Source organism: Neovison vison, chromosome 11 (genome assembly GCF_020171115.1).
Source record: "Neovison vison isolate M4711 chromosome 11, ASM_NN_V1, whole genome shotgun sequence".
Classification (NCBI taxonomy): Eukaryota; Metazoa; Chordata; class Mammalia; order Carnivora; family Mustelidae; genus Neogale; species Neogale vison.
The window spans coordinates 210,263,418-210,283,776 of NC_058101.1; the positions used below are offsets into that span (position 1 = coordinate 210,263,418).

The following is a 20,359-nucleotide window of genomic DNA, read 5'->3' on the forward strand; positions in this document are numbered from 1 at the left end:
TTGATAAAAAAATAATTTATTGTTGCAGACATTGGAAAGACTGTGAAAGAGAGAGGGGAATGTTCCGTGGGTTCTGCTGGGTGGATTCTTTATTGGAAACCGCTTTGGCCGGATAAACAAGACCTGAAACATGCATGGGGTGCCCTGTTTCAGAGGCACATAATGGTTTCAGATAATGTGGACAGGAAAATATTGGTTGTGATATTTCTTTAAGTAGTTTTAAAAAATACATCCAGGGCTCTTTGAAAGAAGAGTAGTCATTGGCAAATATTTGTCGCAGACTATAGTCTCTTAGTAACAGTGAATCTTATAGAGAGTAAGACGCCCACCTTCAGCAAACAGCATTGAAACAAGTGATGTCCCTCTAATATTTTTCCAATTTTACATGGCATGTATGCTGGTTTATGTGCTGTTAGTGTAATTCTTTATATTTTCATGTAACAAAAGGCAAGTGGCTTTGGTGTTCCTGAAGTTAACTCACAGTGAAGAAATACTAAAGCTTGCTGCACCAACATTTTAAAACCATAAAGAAAATGATCAGTGGTAAAGAACACCAAAGGAAAACAAAATAAAAATAAAATAAAATAAAATAAAATAAATTATCAGCGTGTTATAAGAAATGAAAGAGGGCTGAGTATGGAAGGTAGAAATGAGCAGTAGTTTATCAAGAGATTTGGGATATGCATTTTTTCTCTGCTTCTCATTGTTTATGTAACTGTATTTTATGTATCCCAGTATCTTCTTTCATGGGATGACTCATAGTTCCACTTCAAACTGCTTGACTTCATATATTCATATAAATGTGAGATTCCTTTGAGTTAAAAGGGCCAAGATGTAAGAACAAATGGTATTAATTTGAATAGTGATCTATAAAAGTCAAGAATTTAAATTAAATATTTGGGATTTTTTTCTTTTTTCTTTTATTTATTTATTTTTTAAAAGATTTTATTTACTTAGTTGACAGACAGAGACACAGTGAGAGAGGGAACACAAGCAAGGGGAGTGGGAGAGAGAGAAGCAGGCTTCCCTTTGAGCAGGGAGCCGGACATGGGACTCAATCCCAGGACCCTGGGACCATGACCTGAGTCAAAGACAAACACTTAATGACTAAGCCACCCAGGTGTCCCTAAATATTTGTTTTTTAAGTCAGAATTATCACGATCCCAACACCCAAATTCTCTTTTGAGCATAGGTCATGTTTTAAGAAAAACTGATAATTTCTCTGCCTGATGGCAGTTAATTTAATGGGTTTAGCTGGATGCTAATTAGGCTATGATTGCATACCCTAGCAACAGTCTTATTAGTTTCAATTCAATGCAATTTAACATAAAAACCTGTCTACCATATTTTGAGCACAGTAATCAGAAATCAAGTCAATAAATCCCGTCCTGTCCTCTTTCCATCGAGGCCTCACAATTCAACATGATAGAAACATACATCTAACGTGAGAGCAACATAACCAAGTGACATAAACAGTTGTGCTGAAGAGGCTGAAATTATGGGGTGAAGCAAGGTGGCAGTAAAGACTCCTCGTCCTACAAACGGAAGGCGATTGTGTGGATGGGAAAGGCAGACACAATTAGAAAACATTCTGTCCTACAAAAAACTCATCCGAGGGGGAACCACGGAGCATGTGTCAGCATTTCCCAATCTTGCTTCTTCAAGCACCTCGTGTTTCTATATTAGCTCGTCCTACTCTACCTGTGGGATATCTATCACCTGAGAACAATTTACATGGGTGGCGAGGTATGGCAGGAGGGAAAACTGTGCTTAAGAATATGACTAAGAATTGGAAACAGAAACACAAAACCCTAACCCTAACCTTAACCCTAAGGGTAGCAATGGGCTTCCTGAGAGGAGGGAGTTTTAGGATAGGTAAAAAAGAGTTTGTACAAATTTAGGATTGTTGTTAAATGTGGTTCTGCCATGTGGGATAGTGAGAGGTGCACATATGGGAGAAAAGAGGATGGAAGCCCACGTTTTGGGAACCAGAGGTCCCTAAATTCAATTTCAGCCTGTATTAAATGTGATAAAGAATTTTATAAAGAACACAACTTAAGGGGTGCCTGGGTGCCTCAGTGGGTTAAGCCTCTGCCTTCAGCTTAGGTCATGATCCCAGGGTCCTGGGATCAAGCCCCTCATCGGGCTCTCTGCTCAGCAGGGAGCCTGCTTCCCCCCCCACTGCCTGCCTCTCTGCCTGCTTGTGATCTCTGTCTGTCAGATGAATAAATAAAATCTTTAAAAATAAAAGAACACAAGATTAGAAATAATATACATAAAGAACCTATAACATGTAGCAACAATACAAAATGTAATATCTATATAAATATATCATATGCAACGTTTCTACAATATACATAGAACCTATAACATGTGGCTATTTATATAATATTTCTATATAATAGACACTATTTATACACTATATAAAAAATCTATGCCCAGCACTGTGTGCACAGGTGCCGCTAGTCTATATAAATCCTTTGTGCAAAATTACAAGGTGACATTCGCTCTTAATTGTCACTTAAAACAAAGTAACCCCATTCTAAGGCACATGGGTTGGAACACTGAGCTCAAGGTTAGGCTCGAACCACATCTGGACTCCTCATGGGGTGAACTGGGGTGTCCACAAACTGGAAACCCCATCCAGTAGCCCTGCATGGCAGGTGTGAAAACATTCAGTCATTGTAATTGTCCTTATTAACAATCCTTTGAGGTCAAATGGGGATTTGGAGTCAAGAAGATCTGGCTTCAGATCCCAGCTCTAACTATGAGTAGAGACAGTATCTTGGCATGTTAACATTCTGAATTTCAATAGCTATGTTTTCAAAAGTTGGGATGATGATATCCACCTGTACCTATAGTACCTACCTAAGTTACTACCATAGGAAATAGATGTTAATAGACGTCACCACCCATCCATAAATTCTCCATCCGTACTCCAGCTCCATCCCTTACGTATGGTATCTGAATTTTCCTATCAATCTATTCATAAATACTCCATTCTAATGAATATACTTTGTCTTTTAGAGAGTGGTCAGTGGTGAACAAAATGTCCAAAAATTGTCCCCAAAGTGATTTGAATTCAAATAAGGAACCTTTGAGTTTTAGGCTTCAATATTTAGAATTCTTTATAGATAATACTGGAATTAATATTTAGATTGCTTATGGGGAAAAAAGACTTCCATAGAAACAAAAATAATAATATAAATAAAATCAGATGAGGAATATTTTACCAACCTAATAAAGTGCACATTTTTAAAAACAGAAACAGCCCCAAATTACATATAATTACAGTGCTAACTACAAATGAATTCTATCCACTCTTCTTGACAATGTTGGTCATTAGTTTGGATTATATGTTAGTCATTAGTTTTGATTACATGAATTTAGAAAGAACTGAATTGCCTTTCATTAAAAACAGTCTCAAAAAGACTTTAAACAATCAAGAATATCCTCCCTCTTTTTAAAACACCAGCGTTTATAGTCAGCTTATCATGTGCTGGGCCCATGACATGTCATTCCTCTCCGTGGTCATAAGGCATTTTTACATGGTTGTGATCTTCTTTTTGCATATGAACACACATGGATTCTACTGTCACTGGAGGGAGGCAGTCAATCGATGACTGAAGATTTTACATCAAGGATACCCAGGATCACACATAGTACCAAACTACTAGCTGGGATGACACCGGGTTTTAATTTAGTGGAAACATAGAAAATATCTAAATAGCATGTTTCTTTGTCCACATACCCTTTTTTCTTATGCCTTCAACAATATTTTTATGCTGTATAGAGTCAACTTTCCTATCTAATGCACCTTGTTTCAAGGTGTGGCCACAGATCCCTGGAGTGGGTCATGAGACCCCTTCAGAGGGTATGATATTTTTACATGAGACTGTTTTTATAACACTAAGAGATGTGTGCTTTTCCCCATGTGTTGCTATTTCCACTGATGGTGAAAAAGCAATGGTGAGCAAAGATGATAGTGACCTAACGTGAACAGAAGCAATAGCACCATGCTCTAGCATTGAGATGGAGGAGGAGGAGGAGGAGGAGAAGGAGAGGAGGATGAAGAGGAAGAAGAAAAAGAAGGAGAAGGAAGAGGAGGGGGAGGAGGAGGATGAACAGAGGCCAGCATCACTTAAGAAAGGTCTTGAGAAAGGAGAAAAAATTTTCAGTTTTAATAAATCTTGACCATTGAGTGCATAATGCATCAGTGATATATCCTGAAGTCTGACACGACCTCAAGGAAAAAAGTGCATTGAAACTGTTTGGATTGTGAGCTAAATGAACTGCTTTATTTTCACAGAACACCTTCTTATGTGAAAAAATAACTAATAAGCTATTATTGTTAATATTTGAGTTGTCAGACATGCTCTTTAAAAATTGAATGAATGAGCCCTTTTTTTGAATGAGAGATTTATTCAAGAAAAATAACACAAAATTGTAGCCAATAATAAAATTCAAGTTTTTTAATAAAAATTAGAAATTTTGAAAAGCTGTATGCGTCACCATGAGTTTGACACCTTCCCAAAGTTTAAATATTTTTCCAGTGAGATCTATAGAGATATTAAGACATACAGTGTTTTTGATACTGTGTAGGGAAGTGTATCAACATTTTGAAGCACTCATAACTCAGTCAATTATTTGTCAAATGACAAAGGCATGATGGTACAAAATCGTGCATGTCTGACATTTTAAGATGGAAGCTTTGAGGTGTTTAAGGCAAAGAAGTATAAAATATTTATTTTTATGATTTCATATTCTAAATTTCAACCAATATTTAAGAAAATATCATTTGTCAATTTTTATAATATCACATATTATATATCTCCATATAACTTACTGGAAAAATATTTACGCTTGTAAAGCTGTCAAACTCCCGGTAGCACATACAAGAAACAGGCTTCTACCAGAGGGAACAAACTGACGGTTCCTGGAGGGGAGATGGTGGGAGATGGGTTAAGTAGGTGATGGGCATTAAGAAGTGCACTTGTGATGAGCATTGGGTATTTATGTAAGTGAGGCATCACTCAATCTACACTAAATTAATACTGAAACTAATATTACCCTGTATGTTAGTAAAATGGAACTTCAATAAAAACTTGGAAAAAATAAAATAAAATAAATAAAATAAAGTTCATTTATTTTTCAACCATATGTGAGGCAGGATTTTAAAAAATATTTTAACCAAAATAACATAATGTAACAGACTGAATGTAGCAACAGACAGATGAATCCGTTTACAGTGTTACCATACTAACAAAAATCAGAAAAAAGTAGGAGTGGCTATGATACAAGAGGGCTAAGTTGATTTCAGAGGGAAAATATATTACCCAAGATCAAGAGGGACACTCCATAACACCAAAAGTGTGAGTTCATTAAGAAGACAAGGTATTGAGGAGGGCACGAGCTGTGATGTGCACTGGGTGTTATACGTCACTAATGAATCACTGAACGTTGGGGAAAAAAGTCACTCATACTGAAAAAAAAAAAAAAAAGAGAGAGAGAGAGTCTTAACAATAGAGAACAAACTGAGGCCGAAAGAGAGAGGTGGGTGGGGGATGGGCTGGATGGGGGATGGGTATTAAGGAGGCACTTGTGATGATGAGCCCTGCGTGCTGTACGTGCGATGAACCACTGAATTCTACTCCTGAACCCACTATGGCACTGTATGTATAACATGTGCTGTCTATATAACACTAATAGAATACAATATACATATATATTATCTATATGATCTATACAATATATCAACTAGAATTTAAATAATTTTTTAAAAAATACAAGCAACTTTAAACATGCATGTAACAGAGCTTCAAAATACATGAAGCAAAAGCTGATAAAACTATAATAAAAATAGACAAATCCACAATCGTAGTAAAGGATTTCAATATACCTCTCTCAATAACAGAACAAATGGTCAGAAATCAGTGAGGATAGTAAAGACCTGCTTGACACTGTCCTACTTGACCTAATCAATATCTACAGACTATTTCACCTACCGTGACAGAATATACATTATTTCCAGTTTACATAAAATGCTTGCAAAAATAGAGCATATTATAGGGCAGAAAGCAACTCTCGGTCAGTTGAAAAGGACTCAAGTCGTAAAAGCATGTTCTCTGACCACACAGTTCCTGGGAAATCCCAGGAATAGTTGGAACACTGTCATGTAAACCGTGGGTCACTGAAGTAATCACAAGGGAAAACAGGCAGTATTCTGAATGGCAAGCAACGGAAAACATAGTACTTATGGGACGTAGTGAACTCCACCTTGGAGTGAAAGACAATGCACCGAAAACCCACGTTAGAACGCTGTCTTAAATCACAGCTTCTGTCTTAAGAAAAAGAAGGGCAAATCAATCCTATCGTGATCAGAAAAAAGAAAATAATAGGGGCGCCTGGGTGGCTCAGTGGGTTAAGCCGCTGCCTTCAGCTCAGGTCATGATCTCAGGGTCCTGGGATCGAGTCCCGCATCGGGCTCTCTGCTCGGCAGGGAGCCTGCTTCCCTCTCTCTCTCTCTCTGCCTGCCTCTCTGCCTACTTGTGGTCTATCTCTGTCAAATAAATAAATAAAATCTTTTAAAAAAAAAGAAAAAAGAAAATAATAGAAGAGCAGAAATCAACAGAGTACAAAATAAATAACACTGATATAGAAAAATTGGTGACACCAAATGTAGTTTTTTGGAGATTAATAACAATGATATATCACTAGTCAGATGTATCAGGTATAAATAGAAAATTCAAGTCACCAACATCAGAAAGTAGGACTGTGCCATCACTACTGATTTCAAAGACAATAAGGAAAAATTATTAATAACATTATGATGATAAATCTGACAATTTTTGGATAAAAATTGAAAAATTCCTTGAGATTGATAAACTGTCAAAGCTACATACTCGAGTAGAGGGAGAATCTGAATTAGCTTGTAAATAGGAGAAAAGTTGTAATTTTAAAATTTTCATAAGAAAATTCCAATCCCAGATGACTTCATTGACAAATCTCTCAAAAATTTAAAAAAGAAATATTATCAATTCTACACAAAATCTTTCAGGATATTACAGATGAGAGAATATCCCTTAATTAATTTTATTAGACCAGCATTACTCTAATAGCAAAACCAGACCAAGACATTATAAGTCATATATACACATACTATATAAGTGTATATAAGGATATACTAGAGGCCTCTATCTCTCTGAGAACACAAACACATATATATTTATATATCATGACCAAATTAATGTATCCCAGAATGCAAGAAAATCCATTAATATAATTAATTTTATTAACAACTGAACAGAACAGATCATCTCAACAGAACTAGAAAAAACCTTTGACAAAATCTTTATCAAATTCTGGTAAGAACTTAAAACAAACTAAGAATAGAAGGGCACTTTCTTAACCTGATAAAAGTAATCTATGAAAACCTACAACTAATATCACTTAAGGATGAGAACCTGAATGTTTTTAACCAAAGATCAAGAATGAAGCAAGAATGAGGGTGCCTGTCTGCTCAGTGGGAAGAGCATGCAACTCTTGACCTCGACCTCCTGAGTTTGAGCCCCTCACTGGGGACAGAGATTACTAATAATAATTAAAACTTACACAAATGGAATAAAGCAGGAATGTCTCATGTCTCCCACTTGTATTCAATCTCATAATATGGGTTTTTGCCAGATCCTTCAGGCAAGGGAAAGAAATAAAATATATTCACATTGGAAAGAAAAACATAAAACAGCCTTTTTTGGTACACCTGGGTGGCTCAGCTAAGCATCTGACTTCAGCTCTGGTCTCATCCCAGGGTCCTGGGATCAGGGATCTCAGGAACATTCCAGAATCCCACGTCAGGCTCTTTGCTCAGTGCAGAACCTGCCCCACCCTCTGCCCCTCTCCTTTCTCGTTCTCTCTCTCTCCCTCTTTCTCACTCTGACAAATAAATAAATAAAATCTCTTCTTAAAAATGTTTTATTTGTAGTTATCAGGATCATCTAGAGAGATAGTCCTCTGAGGTGTGGAGTTAGTAGAACTGGCTTGTCACAGTTCTGTAGAGACACACATATGTATGCACACACATATACACTCAAAGAGAGCAAAAATATTTATGTTTGTATTTACTCGCTTTTTAAATATTTTTTATTTATTCGTTTCGAGAGAGAGAGGGAGAGAGAGAGAGAGAGCAAGAGCATGAGAAGGAGGAGGAGCAGAAGGAGAGGGAGAAGCAAGCTCCCCACAGAGCAAGGAGCCCAATGTGGGTCTCATCCCAGGACCCCAGGATTGTGACCTGAGCCGAAGGCAGATGCTTCACCGACTGAGTCACCCAGGTGCCCTTGTGTTTATTCTTACAGTAAGTTTTAATCTTTCAAATCATTTTCCCTTATATTATTTGATTGCCATGAACTTGGAGACATGTCAGCAATAATAGAGATTCCCTAGAAAAAATGAAATACTTGGAAGTCTGGATGTCTCATCTGAGATAAGGTACTCCATTTCATCCTTGGCTTTCCCCAACACACATCAACACAACCTTAGGAGCTAATGTTTATCCCAAAATTAAACCTCTTTGGAAATAAGGCTGTGGTGAGAACAAGCTAGAACAAACGTCAGCATAGTCACCTAAAGTGCTCATAAAACATTTCGTTACTGCCCTTATGCTAAATGGACACTGGAGACTGGCCTCGGATGTTTCTCAATTCCCCATGATCTTCTGGAGATTAAGACGCTTCTCTAACTCTCTTTACTATAGGATGCAATTTGAACAATTTGGCAATGCCAGATAGCATTTCACTGACTATGTTTAAAAAAGGAGGTCTTCCAAATAGGTCAAAGATGTTTCCAGATTCCTGTGAAGATTTCCAGGGGTGACGGAGTACCCATGGGCAATCTCCCTCATCCACACAGTGCACTTGCGTCGTAGACGCTGAGTGCCTGGGTGGCAGGCTCTATTTTAGTCACCAAGAGGACAAGATGACTAAGACACCACTCCTGCACCTGGGAAGCGTGAGTCAGACAAGGAAAATGGACATGTGGACAATCATGAAGAGTCATTGCCGCAAAGTCTAATGGAAGGATGTGTATGGTTATTGAGGCATGGAGAACACTTTTTCGTGGGGGAGGGAAAATGGAGGTAGTCGTTTTTGAGATAAGAAAAAGATTACCTAAGATAAAAAAACTCAGTGGAACATTGGGGAGGGCATGGGCTATGGCGAGCCCTGGGAACTGTGTCAGACTGACGACTCACAGACCTGCACCCCCGAAACAAATAATACATTATACGTTAATTAAAACAAAACAAAACTTGATGGATTCTAGCAAGAGTGTGCAAATTAAAAAAAAATGTGTACGTTTCATTTATTTTATCTTCAAGTGATAAAATTCCTGAATGCCTTCAACTGACATATTTTATGTGATAGTGGAAGTCAGCCTCTGTCTTTACTAGACCAGCATAGCCATGAGACGCATCACCCCCACTGAGAGGGCCAACAATTACTCCAGCCGAGCCCGGCTCTAGAGAACCTCAAGCCTTGAGTCCAATGAAGGAAGCCAGTGACAGACCCGGCGGGGGTGGGGCGGGGGCGGGGGCGGGGGTTGGTATAAAGGATGGAGCCAGCTGGTTGGTGTGATCTGTGGCCTAAAACTCCCGGGTTCAGGGACTGAGGCTCATCACCAGTTAAAAGCAGCTTGCATCTTTGCTCGTTTTTCACCCTGGCCCTATCCTGCTTCCTCCATTCTGTTTCTCCAAAATGCACATTAAAAAAAAAAAGAAAAGAAAAAAAAAGTCACTTGAAAAAGAATCCTCATCTCAAGCTCTGCTTCAAAGGAACTTGAACTAAAACACCAGCTCCTTAACGACACTCAAACTTTGTATCTTTAACCTGAAAACAATACAACTTTCCATTTGCTTCAAACTGGACAGACACTGCTAGGAAATCAAAAGCTTTTTGTTACATTTTAATGGAAAAATACTATATATATATACATACACACACACATATATATACACACACATTTCTGTGACACACATTTCATGACAACCAGCCTATAGACAATTTTATTCTTTCTCTCGCCTTTTAAATATTACTATTGCTACTTATCTTTTTCACTAATATGTGGAATTTAAGAAAAAAGCAGACAACAACAACAACAAACCCAGGTTCTTAAATACAGAGAACTCCCGGTTACCAGAAGGGAGAGGGTGGTGAGGAGCGCAGTAACGGGGAGTAAGGTCACGCTCAACCTCACGCACCCTCACGCACCCATGTAAAACACCTGAACCATTATATTGTACACTTGAAACTAATAGAATGAAAAGTTAAAATTAAATACCTTTTTTTAAAAAAATAACCATTGCTACTACAATTATACTTCTTCCTTCTTTGCAGGTATAACTTTTTTTTTTTTTTTTAAGATGTATGTATTCATCTGAGAGAGAGACAGAGACAGAATGAACAGGAGGGGCAGCGGGAGAGGGAGAGAGACCCTCAAGCAGACTTCATGCTGATCCTGGAGCCTGTCTTGGGGCTTGATCTCACAACCCTGAGTTCCCGAGCTGAGGTGAGAGCAAGAGGCAGACGCGTGGCCGACTGAGCCCCCCAGGCTCCCCTTTAACTGCATTTTCAGTTTCAGCTCACTTTATCAGCCCAAACTCTCTATACCTATCTTCCTGTTTTCCTTTTAAAAATGGTGAGATGTTAGGAGAGGAGAACATTTCCCTTGTGCCCTTCCTTCTTTATTTTGAAGCTTACTCCCAGTGTGAGTACCCACCTTGGAAGCTGGCAAATGTTTCTTGAACTAATGGAAAGGAATTCAAAAATCCGAAGACATGATATTGTAATGATTATCTACACGAATCATAAGCACTACATGAACCCTGCACAACGGGACTCATCTCTAGCTCATCACAGTCCTTTTAGTGAAACGGATCATAACATTTTCTGAAAAAACAAATTGCATTGAATGTCATTCATAGTCGTTATTCTAGAACCTGAATGAGATAATTGTGAGGCTAGAGGTAAATTTTTGCTCCATGTATTTTTTAAAACATCAACCAAAATGCATTAGAATACGGGAAGGTAATTCATTAAAAAGAGGAGGAAAAAATTCTGGAGACAAATTTTGATCATACATATTTAGGATTAAATGTTTAGGACTGATTCAAATAGTGAAAAGCATCCCCACTGCAACATGTGAAAGTTTTAAACACAATATGCTTTAGAGTTTTACAGAGAATATAGCTGCAGAATAATGGAGAAGTTGTATCTTTAATTCAAAAGCACACAGCAGTTAAAGATAACAAATAGAAATTATATATATGTATGTATTTGAAAATAACATGATTTTCAAATAACCCATGTATTACCTACCTGAAGTCAGAACCTGCTCTTCTACCATTCTCTGGAATCCCAGGATCCGGACACATGTCAGAAACCAATGCAACACCTCCTTGACTCACTGGAATAGAGAGAAACAGTCTTGTAATTTTGTGTAGCTGTTGGGGAAATCGTCAGAGAATAAATTTATGTTAAGCAGGCTTGATTCTTAAATTCCGATAACTTAAAACTGTGCTTTATTTAGAATTAAGATGCTTTAGCTATATTAAAAAAAAATGAATCTTTATTCTTATGTCAGAGAAAGTCTTCTCACCCAGTGAAAGGATGCCAGCATGGTTTAGTTAGAACCCTTTTTCTATGAAGTGGGCAAAATTTAATTTTGAAAAATGCATTTGCTCATTATGGACAACTTTATGACCGGTTACAGCAACAGCCTGATGGGAAAGGAGTAGAGTCATGAAAGTGTCAAAGCTGATACAGAAGAAAGCCTTCCTCCACAATCCATGGAGAAAGTGAAGAAACAAATAATCTGTTCATACCTATACAAGAGGCACCTTAAATAAAACTCCTTTTTGTTTTCAACATTGAACATGTTTATCACTGAGCCAAAAAACCCAAACACTGCTCTTTTATAGACATGCTGCTTTATTTCCTGAATCTGCTCCAGGAAGAGCCTTCCCTCCTATTGGGATGATGTACAGTCATGGTACTTCAAAGATTTTAAAGCACTGCCACTCAAACACTCGTCCAATCCTATCTAAGCTGTCTAATGCAACCAAGGCAAGTCCTTCATTCTTTCCAGAAATTTGCTCAGCCATGGGCCTGTGACCCATTCCATTCAGAGCAACATGAGGGGAAGTCTGTAGCCATGCCCCTGGGAAGACATTCCAGGGAGCCAAAAGAGACCATCTGTGTTTTTATTTGGATCTTACTGTGTCTGGATTTTGAATGTGGAAGGTTTGGTACCATTTTGCTATGGTCCAAAGATGGGAACAATAATATGGATGGGATAAAAGATATATAGCAAGAATCAGGACCCTTGATGTCATAGTCGAGACAGAATATTTACCAATTCCAAAATTATCCTATCTCAACATCCTGTTGGATAATTCATATTTCCTACAGCTTAAGCCCATTTGAATAGATGATTTAATTATCTGCATATGTATATACAGGTAATAGCTGTATTTATATGTCCATAATACATGTAATATATAAATAATACTATCATAAATGTATGTGTGTGTGTGTATATATATATATATATATATATATATAACTTCCCCACATATATTTTGTATGATTCAATAAGAAAGAAATACAGATATCTGGATAAATATTGAAATCTTTAAACATTTTATTAAAACTATGCATAAAAAAGTGCTGATAATTATATCAAGGTTCCGTTTTCCCTGCTCAGTTAGGATGAACCTGGGATATGGACATAATCCCACATTAACTACAAGTCTTTCTAGAACACAGTAAATAAATGCATTCTTAGGAAGCACTTCGTTATTCCAAATTAGTCCATCTATATTCCTTACAGCTTTTACTTGAGATTTTTATATCATCTAAAAATCATTTAATAGTATGGTGTGAGAAATGGATTCAACTCTCAAACTTTCTTTCCCACACATTTGCTCTTCTCATGATCATTTAAAAATAACCCAGCACATAGGGCAGTGACATCAGTAATATTGTGGAATAGAAAGCTCCAGTCTCTCTTTCTGCCACGGAAACACCAAATAAAAACTACAGAAGGAATAAAGTAACGTTTTAGGAGCTCTGGATACCAGTCAGAGGCTGAGAGCCACCAGGAGAACATCCAGTGAAGAAGAAGCCACATTCATAATAGCAGGAGAGTTCATGAAAGTTCAACTCACTCTTACCCCATACCTTCCCTGACATGGCACTCATTTGTTTTTGTTTATTTGTTCCTGGGTTCCCTCACTGAGGCTGAAGAAGCAAAGAGAAAACTGTTTGAAATATTCTGGTCTGTGGGGTACATGAAAGACTTTTTTCCCCCTTTGCCTGTCGTGGAGCTCATACGGACAATAGCAGCCAGAAGCCATGGAAGGCATGGTGGCTGCTACATGGAGAAAGTGCTCATGGACCACAGCTTTGCAGACACCTGGGGTCAAGAAATTACAGGCAGAAGAATGTAACAGAATAGCTAAGATCCTGAGAAGCTGGAGTGAGGCTTTTTGGGGAAGTAAGATATTTTGAAGCATCTGAATGGGGGACCGGAAGAGCACACACACAGACCCAGATAGGACACATTCCCAGACAAGACCAGGAAGACCTCATGTCTTCATGCTACCTTCATCCCCTGAAGGTTCAGGGGATCACTAATTTTTAAAGTCTTCCACAATATTCTGCAAAACTGGGAAAGGTAGCTGTTTCTTCCCAAATCAGTTTTTCACAAAGATCACCAGGCATTCAAAAAATTGAAAAATGTGTGCAATTCAAATGAATAAAATTAATCTTTAGAAATAGTCCCTGAAGAAACACGTGCATCAGACTTACTAGACAAAGACTTTAAAACAACTCTCTTAAATACGAATTTTGAGGAAATTTGAGGAAAGACATAAATATACAAATGCTAGGAGCTATACAGATTCCAAGTAGGACAAACTCAAAACGGCTCACAGTGGGACACATAATCAAACCGTAAAGAGATAAAGACAAGGAAAGAATCTTAAAAGAAGAAAAAGAAAAACATCTCATCACCAAGAGACCTCCCCGCAACCCAGCAGTTTTCTCAGCAGAAAAGTGGTAGGACAGAAGGCAGTGAGGGGAAATATTTTAGTGCTGAAAGAAAAGAAAAAAAAAAAAAAAGCTATTTACAGAGAATTCTATATCTAGCAAAACTTTCTCAAAGAATGAAGGAAATATTAACCAACTGAGCTACCCAGTTGAAGGAAATATTAAGACACTACCAGACAACAAACACTACCACCACCACCACCAACAACAACAACAGCAACAAAAGACAAATAAACAAAAACAAACAAACAAAAAAACTAAAAAAGCAAAGAGGATTCATTACTTATAGGTCTGCCCTATAAGAAATGTTAAAGGGAGTCCATCAAATTGAAATGAAAGAACACTGGACAATAACTGAAAACAATATGAAAACACGAAGTTCTCTTGTAAAGGTAAATATAGAGAGAAATATTTTAAAAATCCACTATTTTGTCATTTTGATTCACAATTCCATGTAAAAAATTCTCTACATGATTTAAAAAATAAATGCATAAAAATATTATAAAAATGCATTAATAGGTATACAGTATACAGAGATGTGATTTGTTCATCAGGAGCACAAAGTGGCGGTGAGGGAACAGTGAAGGAATATAACTTTGTGATGGAAGTTCAGTTGGTATCAGTTTAAGATAGATTGTTGTAACTTTAGGATCTTATGTGTAATCCTCACAGCAACCACAAAGAGGATATCTATCGAATATGCAAAAAAGGAAATGAGAAAGGAATCCTAATAGGTCAGAAGGAAAATTAACTGAACACAAAGGAAGATGGTAATGGAAGAAACAACATACAAAACTGCTGTAAGGCAAACAGGAAACAAATAAACGTGGTAAAAATAAGTGCCTTCCAATCCGTACTTTCTTTAAATGTAAATGGAATCAATGATATGTATGGTTTGAATTGTTACCTCTCAGCATTCATATGTTGCATCCCTAACCCCCATTCCTCAGAACGTGACTGCATTGGTGATAGGGTTTTTGAGGAGGTGACTAAGTTAGAACAAGTATTAGGGTGTGTGTATCCCAGTAAGAGGGATGTCCTTATAAATGGAGAACTAGACACAGATACACAGAGGGAAGACCATATGAAGACACACGGAAAAGAAAACCATCTACAAGTCAAGGACAGAGCCATCACGTGAAACACGCTGCCAACAGCTGGATCTTAACCTCCTGCCTCCAGAATTCTGAGGAAATAAATTTCTGTTGCTTAAGTCCCTCAATTTGTGATCTGTCGCTCTAGCAGGCTAATCTACTTCTCAGTTAAAGACATAGTTTGGCAAAATGGATAAACAACGACAAACCAGGATGCAACAATCTGCCGCCTACAAGAGACTCACTTTCTGTCTAGGGACAGGCAGAGGTTAAGGGGAATAGTGGCCAGATTCCTAGAGCCAGGATGTAGAATGCTGGTTTCTCAAGGCATAGGGAGAAAGGCCTCTGGAATTATCATTTAATATGCATAGAGTTTCAGTAGGTTTCTCTGGAATTATCATTTAATATGCATAGAGTTTCAGTAGGGAAGCTACAATGTTTCTGGAGAGGGATGGCGGTGACAGGTGGGCAACAATGTGAATGCACTCAAAGCCACAAAATCATATACAAAGAAGATATTTCATATGGCAAACTTTATGTTATTTGTCTATTACCACTGTTCTGTGTGTATGTGTGTGCATCCTAACAAGTTATAAATCTATGTCCTATCAGCAAATCAATTTCTATCAATCTGATAGTTCTAGAACATGCCCCCTTATCCACATTTTCACTTTTTGTGGTTTCAGTTACCTGGGGTCAACCATGATCCAAAAGCAGGTGACCTAAATCCTAAAGCTATGTCACAACTCCTATCATTCACCTCAGTTCATCTCGTCATGTAGGCATTTTATCATCTCACATTATCACCAGAAGAGGAAGGGTGAGTACAGGACAATAAATTATTTTGAAGGAGAGAGAGAGATAATATTCACATAGCTTTCATTAGATAATATTGTTATAATTGGACTATTTTATTAGTAGTAATTGTTGTTAGTCTGTTACTGTGCCTGAATTAATAAAATTAAACTTTATCGTATCTGTGTATATTTAGTGCCTATGGGATCCCATACCGTCCACGGTTTCAGGCATCCATCTGGAATCTGGGAATGTATCCCTTACAGAGAAGGGGGGCATGGCTGCCCTACTTTTATCCCCAGCCCCACGGTTTCATAGTCTATACTATGTGCTAGGGCAGAGTTCTCAATCAGTAAGCAGTTGTCTCTTAATCAGTCTCTGAAACTGATTTCCCAAAGAGACCTCCATTCCAGTGCAGAATATTACTTGTGCAATGTTTTTCCTGTCATCATCACTTAGATGTGTCCTGCTTACCCCCAAGCACAATGGTCTTTGCTGTGTCACCCGAAAACACCCTCATCAAGGTAAGTGGGCATCGCTGCTTTTATCAGAAGCCATCTGCCGTAGTGTGGCTCTTACTTCACTATTCTACAATAACAAAGTGCTCTAAAACACAGCATAAAGCCTTACAAAAAAGGTCTACTTCTATTTCCCCTTTTCTGTGTTTTCTTCCATGGAATCGTAATAAAAGGAAATGAAAGAAATTGGACGTACCCGTCCAAGTCAGATCAAAACACTCTGGGTCTTTTTAAAGATCCTGTCAAAGTCTCTTATTTATTCCAGAAAGGTTACTTACTTGGAATTCTGTGAGAGCACAGAATGAGTTAGACAAGCCTGAATGGCTTGCAGATGGCAGAAGATAACAGAAAAGTGATGAGAGACTAAATGTAAAATATGGCTGGTTTTCTGAAACAGAGATAGGCTTTTAATGGGATAATGACAACAAAGACATGGTGACGGACAGGGTATGTACAAATAAACAATAAGCTCCATAAATCCCAACTACCCATCCCATCAGCATCATGACCAATTAATTTCCCTAAGAACTGAAGCTTTAAAGCTGGAACGAGCGTGGAGCTCAGTCGGATTCAAGCAGGATCCCCAGTGCCTCAGAGAAATGCTTTCAGAAGAGGGGATTTCCCCGGTTGAATATCATTTTTAACTCCAATTTTGTCAAATTACATCCTTTCAAATCTCAGGGGACACAAGCCACGGATATTAATAAATATATAAAACTTTAGTCAAAACCTTGCAGATAAAAATCAAAACTGGAAACATCCGATGGGTATTAACTAATACTAAGACAAGATGTAAAACTATGCAAATGGCTGAACAGATGCAGATTAGACAGTTTGTAAAATGCTTTAATTAATTGTGATTTAATGTGTAAATTATATTAATGTATATATATTTAAATGCCTTTTCCAAAGTATCTTGATTCATAATATCAAGATTCCCATGAAGTATGTCTAGCAGGAAGAAGATGCTTCTCCCATCAAATTACCCTGCTCCTTGAGAACATGACTTGTGATTGTCAATTAAAATTCAACATAAATAAATAAATAAAATTGAAAAAAAAATTAAAAATTCAACATTAATCTATTTGCAACCAACTGTACAGCTAGACCAGTGCTATAGAGAAAGAAGCAACTAATAGAACAGAGGTATAAACAACTACATGTATGATAAAGGAGATTATAGACCAATCTGTGAGGATAAGAATTATAATTAGTGTAATAATTAGGCATAATTAAAAATAAAACACTAAAAAAATAAATAAATAAAACACTAAGGGGCGCCTGGGTGGCTCAGTGGGTTAAAGCCTCTGCCTTTGGCTCGGGTCATGATCTCAGGGTCCTGGGATCGAGCCCCGCATTGGGCTCACCACTCAGCAGGGAGCCTGCTTCCTCCTCTCTCTCTCTGCCTGCCTCTGCCTACTTGTGATCTGTCAAATAAATAAATAAAATCTTTAAAAAAATAAAAAATAAAACACTAAGAATAATAATTACAATAATGATGATGATTTTAAATTTAAATCTACAATATCGGCTAGAAACCCCAAGGGTCACTTACATCCTGTGTGAGACAGAATCCATACACCCATTCTGTGAGGGGATAATAGTAAAGCCATCCTAAGAGAGAGAAAACTAGGGCCAGAGTCATAACTCTCTTGATCAAAAAATCCAGATTCTTTTCCTTACATTTGCGGCGATAAGCTAATGAAACATTGGATATTCAAGAGCTTTGTACCTTAAAGTGAGGCTTTATATGATCTCCCTGATATGAGGAATTTAAAAGGCAGAGTGGGGGGCTTGGGGGGCTGGGAAGGAAAAAATGAAACAAGATGGGTTCTGGAGGGAGACAAACCATAAGAGACCCTTAATATCACAAAACAGAGGGTTGCGGGGGGGTGGTAAGGAGAGGGTGGGTGGGTGATGGACATCGCGGAGGGTGTGTGCCATGGTGAGTGCTGTGACGTGTGTAAGCCTGAGGATTCACAGATCCGTACTCCTGGGGCTAATAAGACATTATATGTTAATTTAAAAAAAGATGTTACATAGAAAAAAAAAACAATTCTAAAAGATTCTTAATAATAATATTCCATTTATAATGAAAAGACACTAAGTACCAAAAGGTGAAGTAAAAAGGTGTTTTCGTGGATATCTGCAATCAACATACACTCGGGAAGCCGTATGCTTCAGGACGTGAGGCTTTCGCTCATGTACCATCTGGTGGCAATTTTCCTGTGGTAAAAGGACCAGGCTCAGTGGCTTTCCATAGTTGCCCATAAGCCATCTCCAGAGTACTGGAACCATGGCTTGGCCTGAAGATTAAAATCATCATGGAAGGTGCCATGTTTGTGCTGTTGTTGTTAAAATTTAGCTTGTATAGCTTTGGAATAAATAAATAATCCAAAATAAGAGTCATTGAAAGAAAATCAGATTCTTTAGTGACATGGCTCCCGAGATATATTACAGCATATTGTTATTGTTGATACTCATTTCTTTAGAGACCCAAGTATATGTGTTCGCTGGATCAATTCTGAGACTAATTCTAACCATTTTAAAGCTTCAGAGAGGTGACATGTTTTTAGTTGCATAACATAAAACACGCTGTTGTACAGAAACCATTCTGGTTGAAATTCCTTGGTAACAATATCTCCACTCCATCAGTGACCTTTATATGACAGATATCCCGTTCCACGCATATGTGTTTGAGGGGCACCATAAACTTCAGAGCTTCCTGCTATAATCAGTTTGAAATAAGTCAACACTGACATTTCTTCCTTCCACATTTAATAGACTCAGTATTTCTTTACTGCAATAAAAAGCCATCTCTACTTCTTGATACATTTCCTCGTTTTGATGCTCAAGAAGTTTTATCTCATCAAGAATAAAGCTTACTTAGGTTAGCTCTTCCTAAAAAAAAAAAAAAAAAAAAAAAAAAAACCACTAACTTAATTGTTAATCTCCAAACCATTTTGATATTGTATTAATTTATTTCATTGAGGTATAACAAGATTATTCTTGTTTTAACAGAGTATCATGTAGGATATTTCCACATGCATAAGAGAATTTGGGGTAACTTTTCCCTGTTTTTGCTGAACATTTAGTCTTTACCAGTAGATGGTTTGATCCCAGAATAGTAAGCAAATATTTACAAGGTTTATAGAAGGAGGTATATAAAAATTGGTGACATTTGGATTATAAAGCCTTACAAGTGCAACATTACAGTTTTAAAGAGATAGCTTACACAGAAATAAATAACCAAAAACACATGTCTTTCATCTACTGTTTTGGATCTCAGGTTAAAGGATTTGCAATGAAATACCTCTCAAGCAACAGAACTTGCAGACCTTGTAGCCCCTTGTGTGAGCTTCTAGGATGACATTTTCCAAATGCCTAATTTATAGCACAATGGGCATTTTGTCTGGACTCTGTCTCTTCCCTCATTGCATTAATTTGTCAGTTGTTGTTTTGCTTTGTTTTTTAAGAAGTTGAGAGAGCTTTTCTTTTCTTTTTTTAAGATTTCATTTATTTATTTATTTGACAGAGACAGATCACAAGTAGGCAGAGAGTCAGGCAGAGAGAGGAAGAAGCAGGCTCCCTGCTGAGCAGAGAGCCCGACGTGGGACTCCATCCCTGGACCCTGGGATCATGACGGGAGCTGAAGACAGAGGCTTAACCCACTGAGCCACCCACGTGCCCCAGTTTTTTTTTTTTTAAGATTTTATTTATTCATTTGACAGAGAGCAGGAGAGAGAGCCAGAGAGCACAAATGGAAGAACCAGCAGAACAAGCAGGAGAACCAGTGTCCCCACTGAGCAGAGAGCCCAATATGGGGCTCGATCCCAGGACTCTGAGATCATAA

General features: G+C 37.7%; 1 protein-coding gene across 1 annotated transcript in view; it reads right to left on the reverse strand.

The window, feature by feature from the left end:
• Nucleotides 1-20,359, reverse strand: part of CSMD1 (CUB and Sushi multiple domains 1) — a 732,674-nt gene that overhangs the window by 580,882 nt on the left and 131,433 nt on the right. Inside the window, exon 3 of the mRNA XM_044225749.1 lies at nucleotides 11,367-11,454. Coding sequence (XP_044081684.1) covers nucleotides 11,367-11,454 — 88 coding nt within the window. The remainder of the gene's footprint in view (nucleotides 1-11,366; nucleotides 11,455-20,359) is intronic.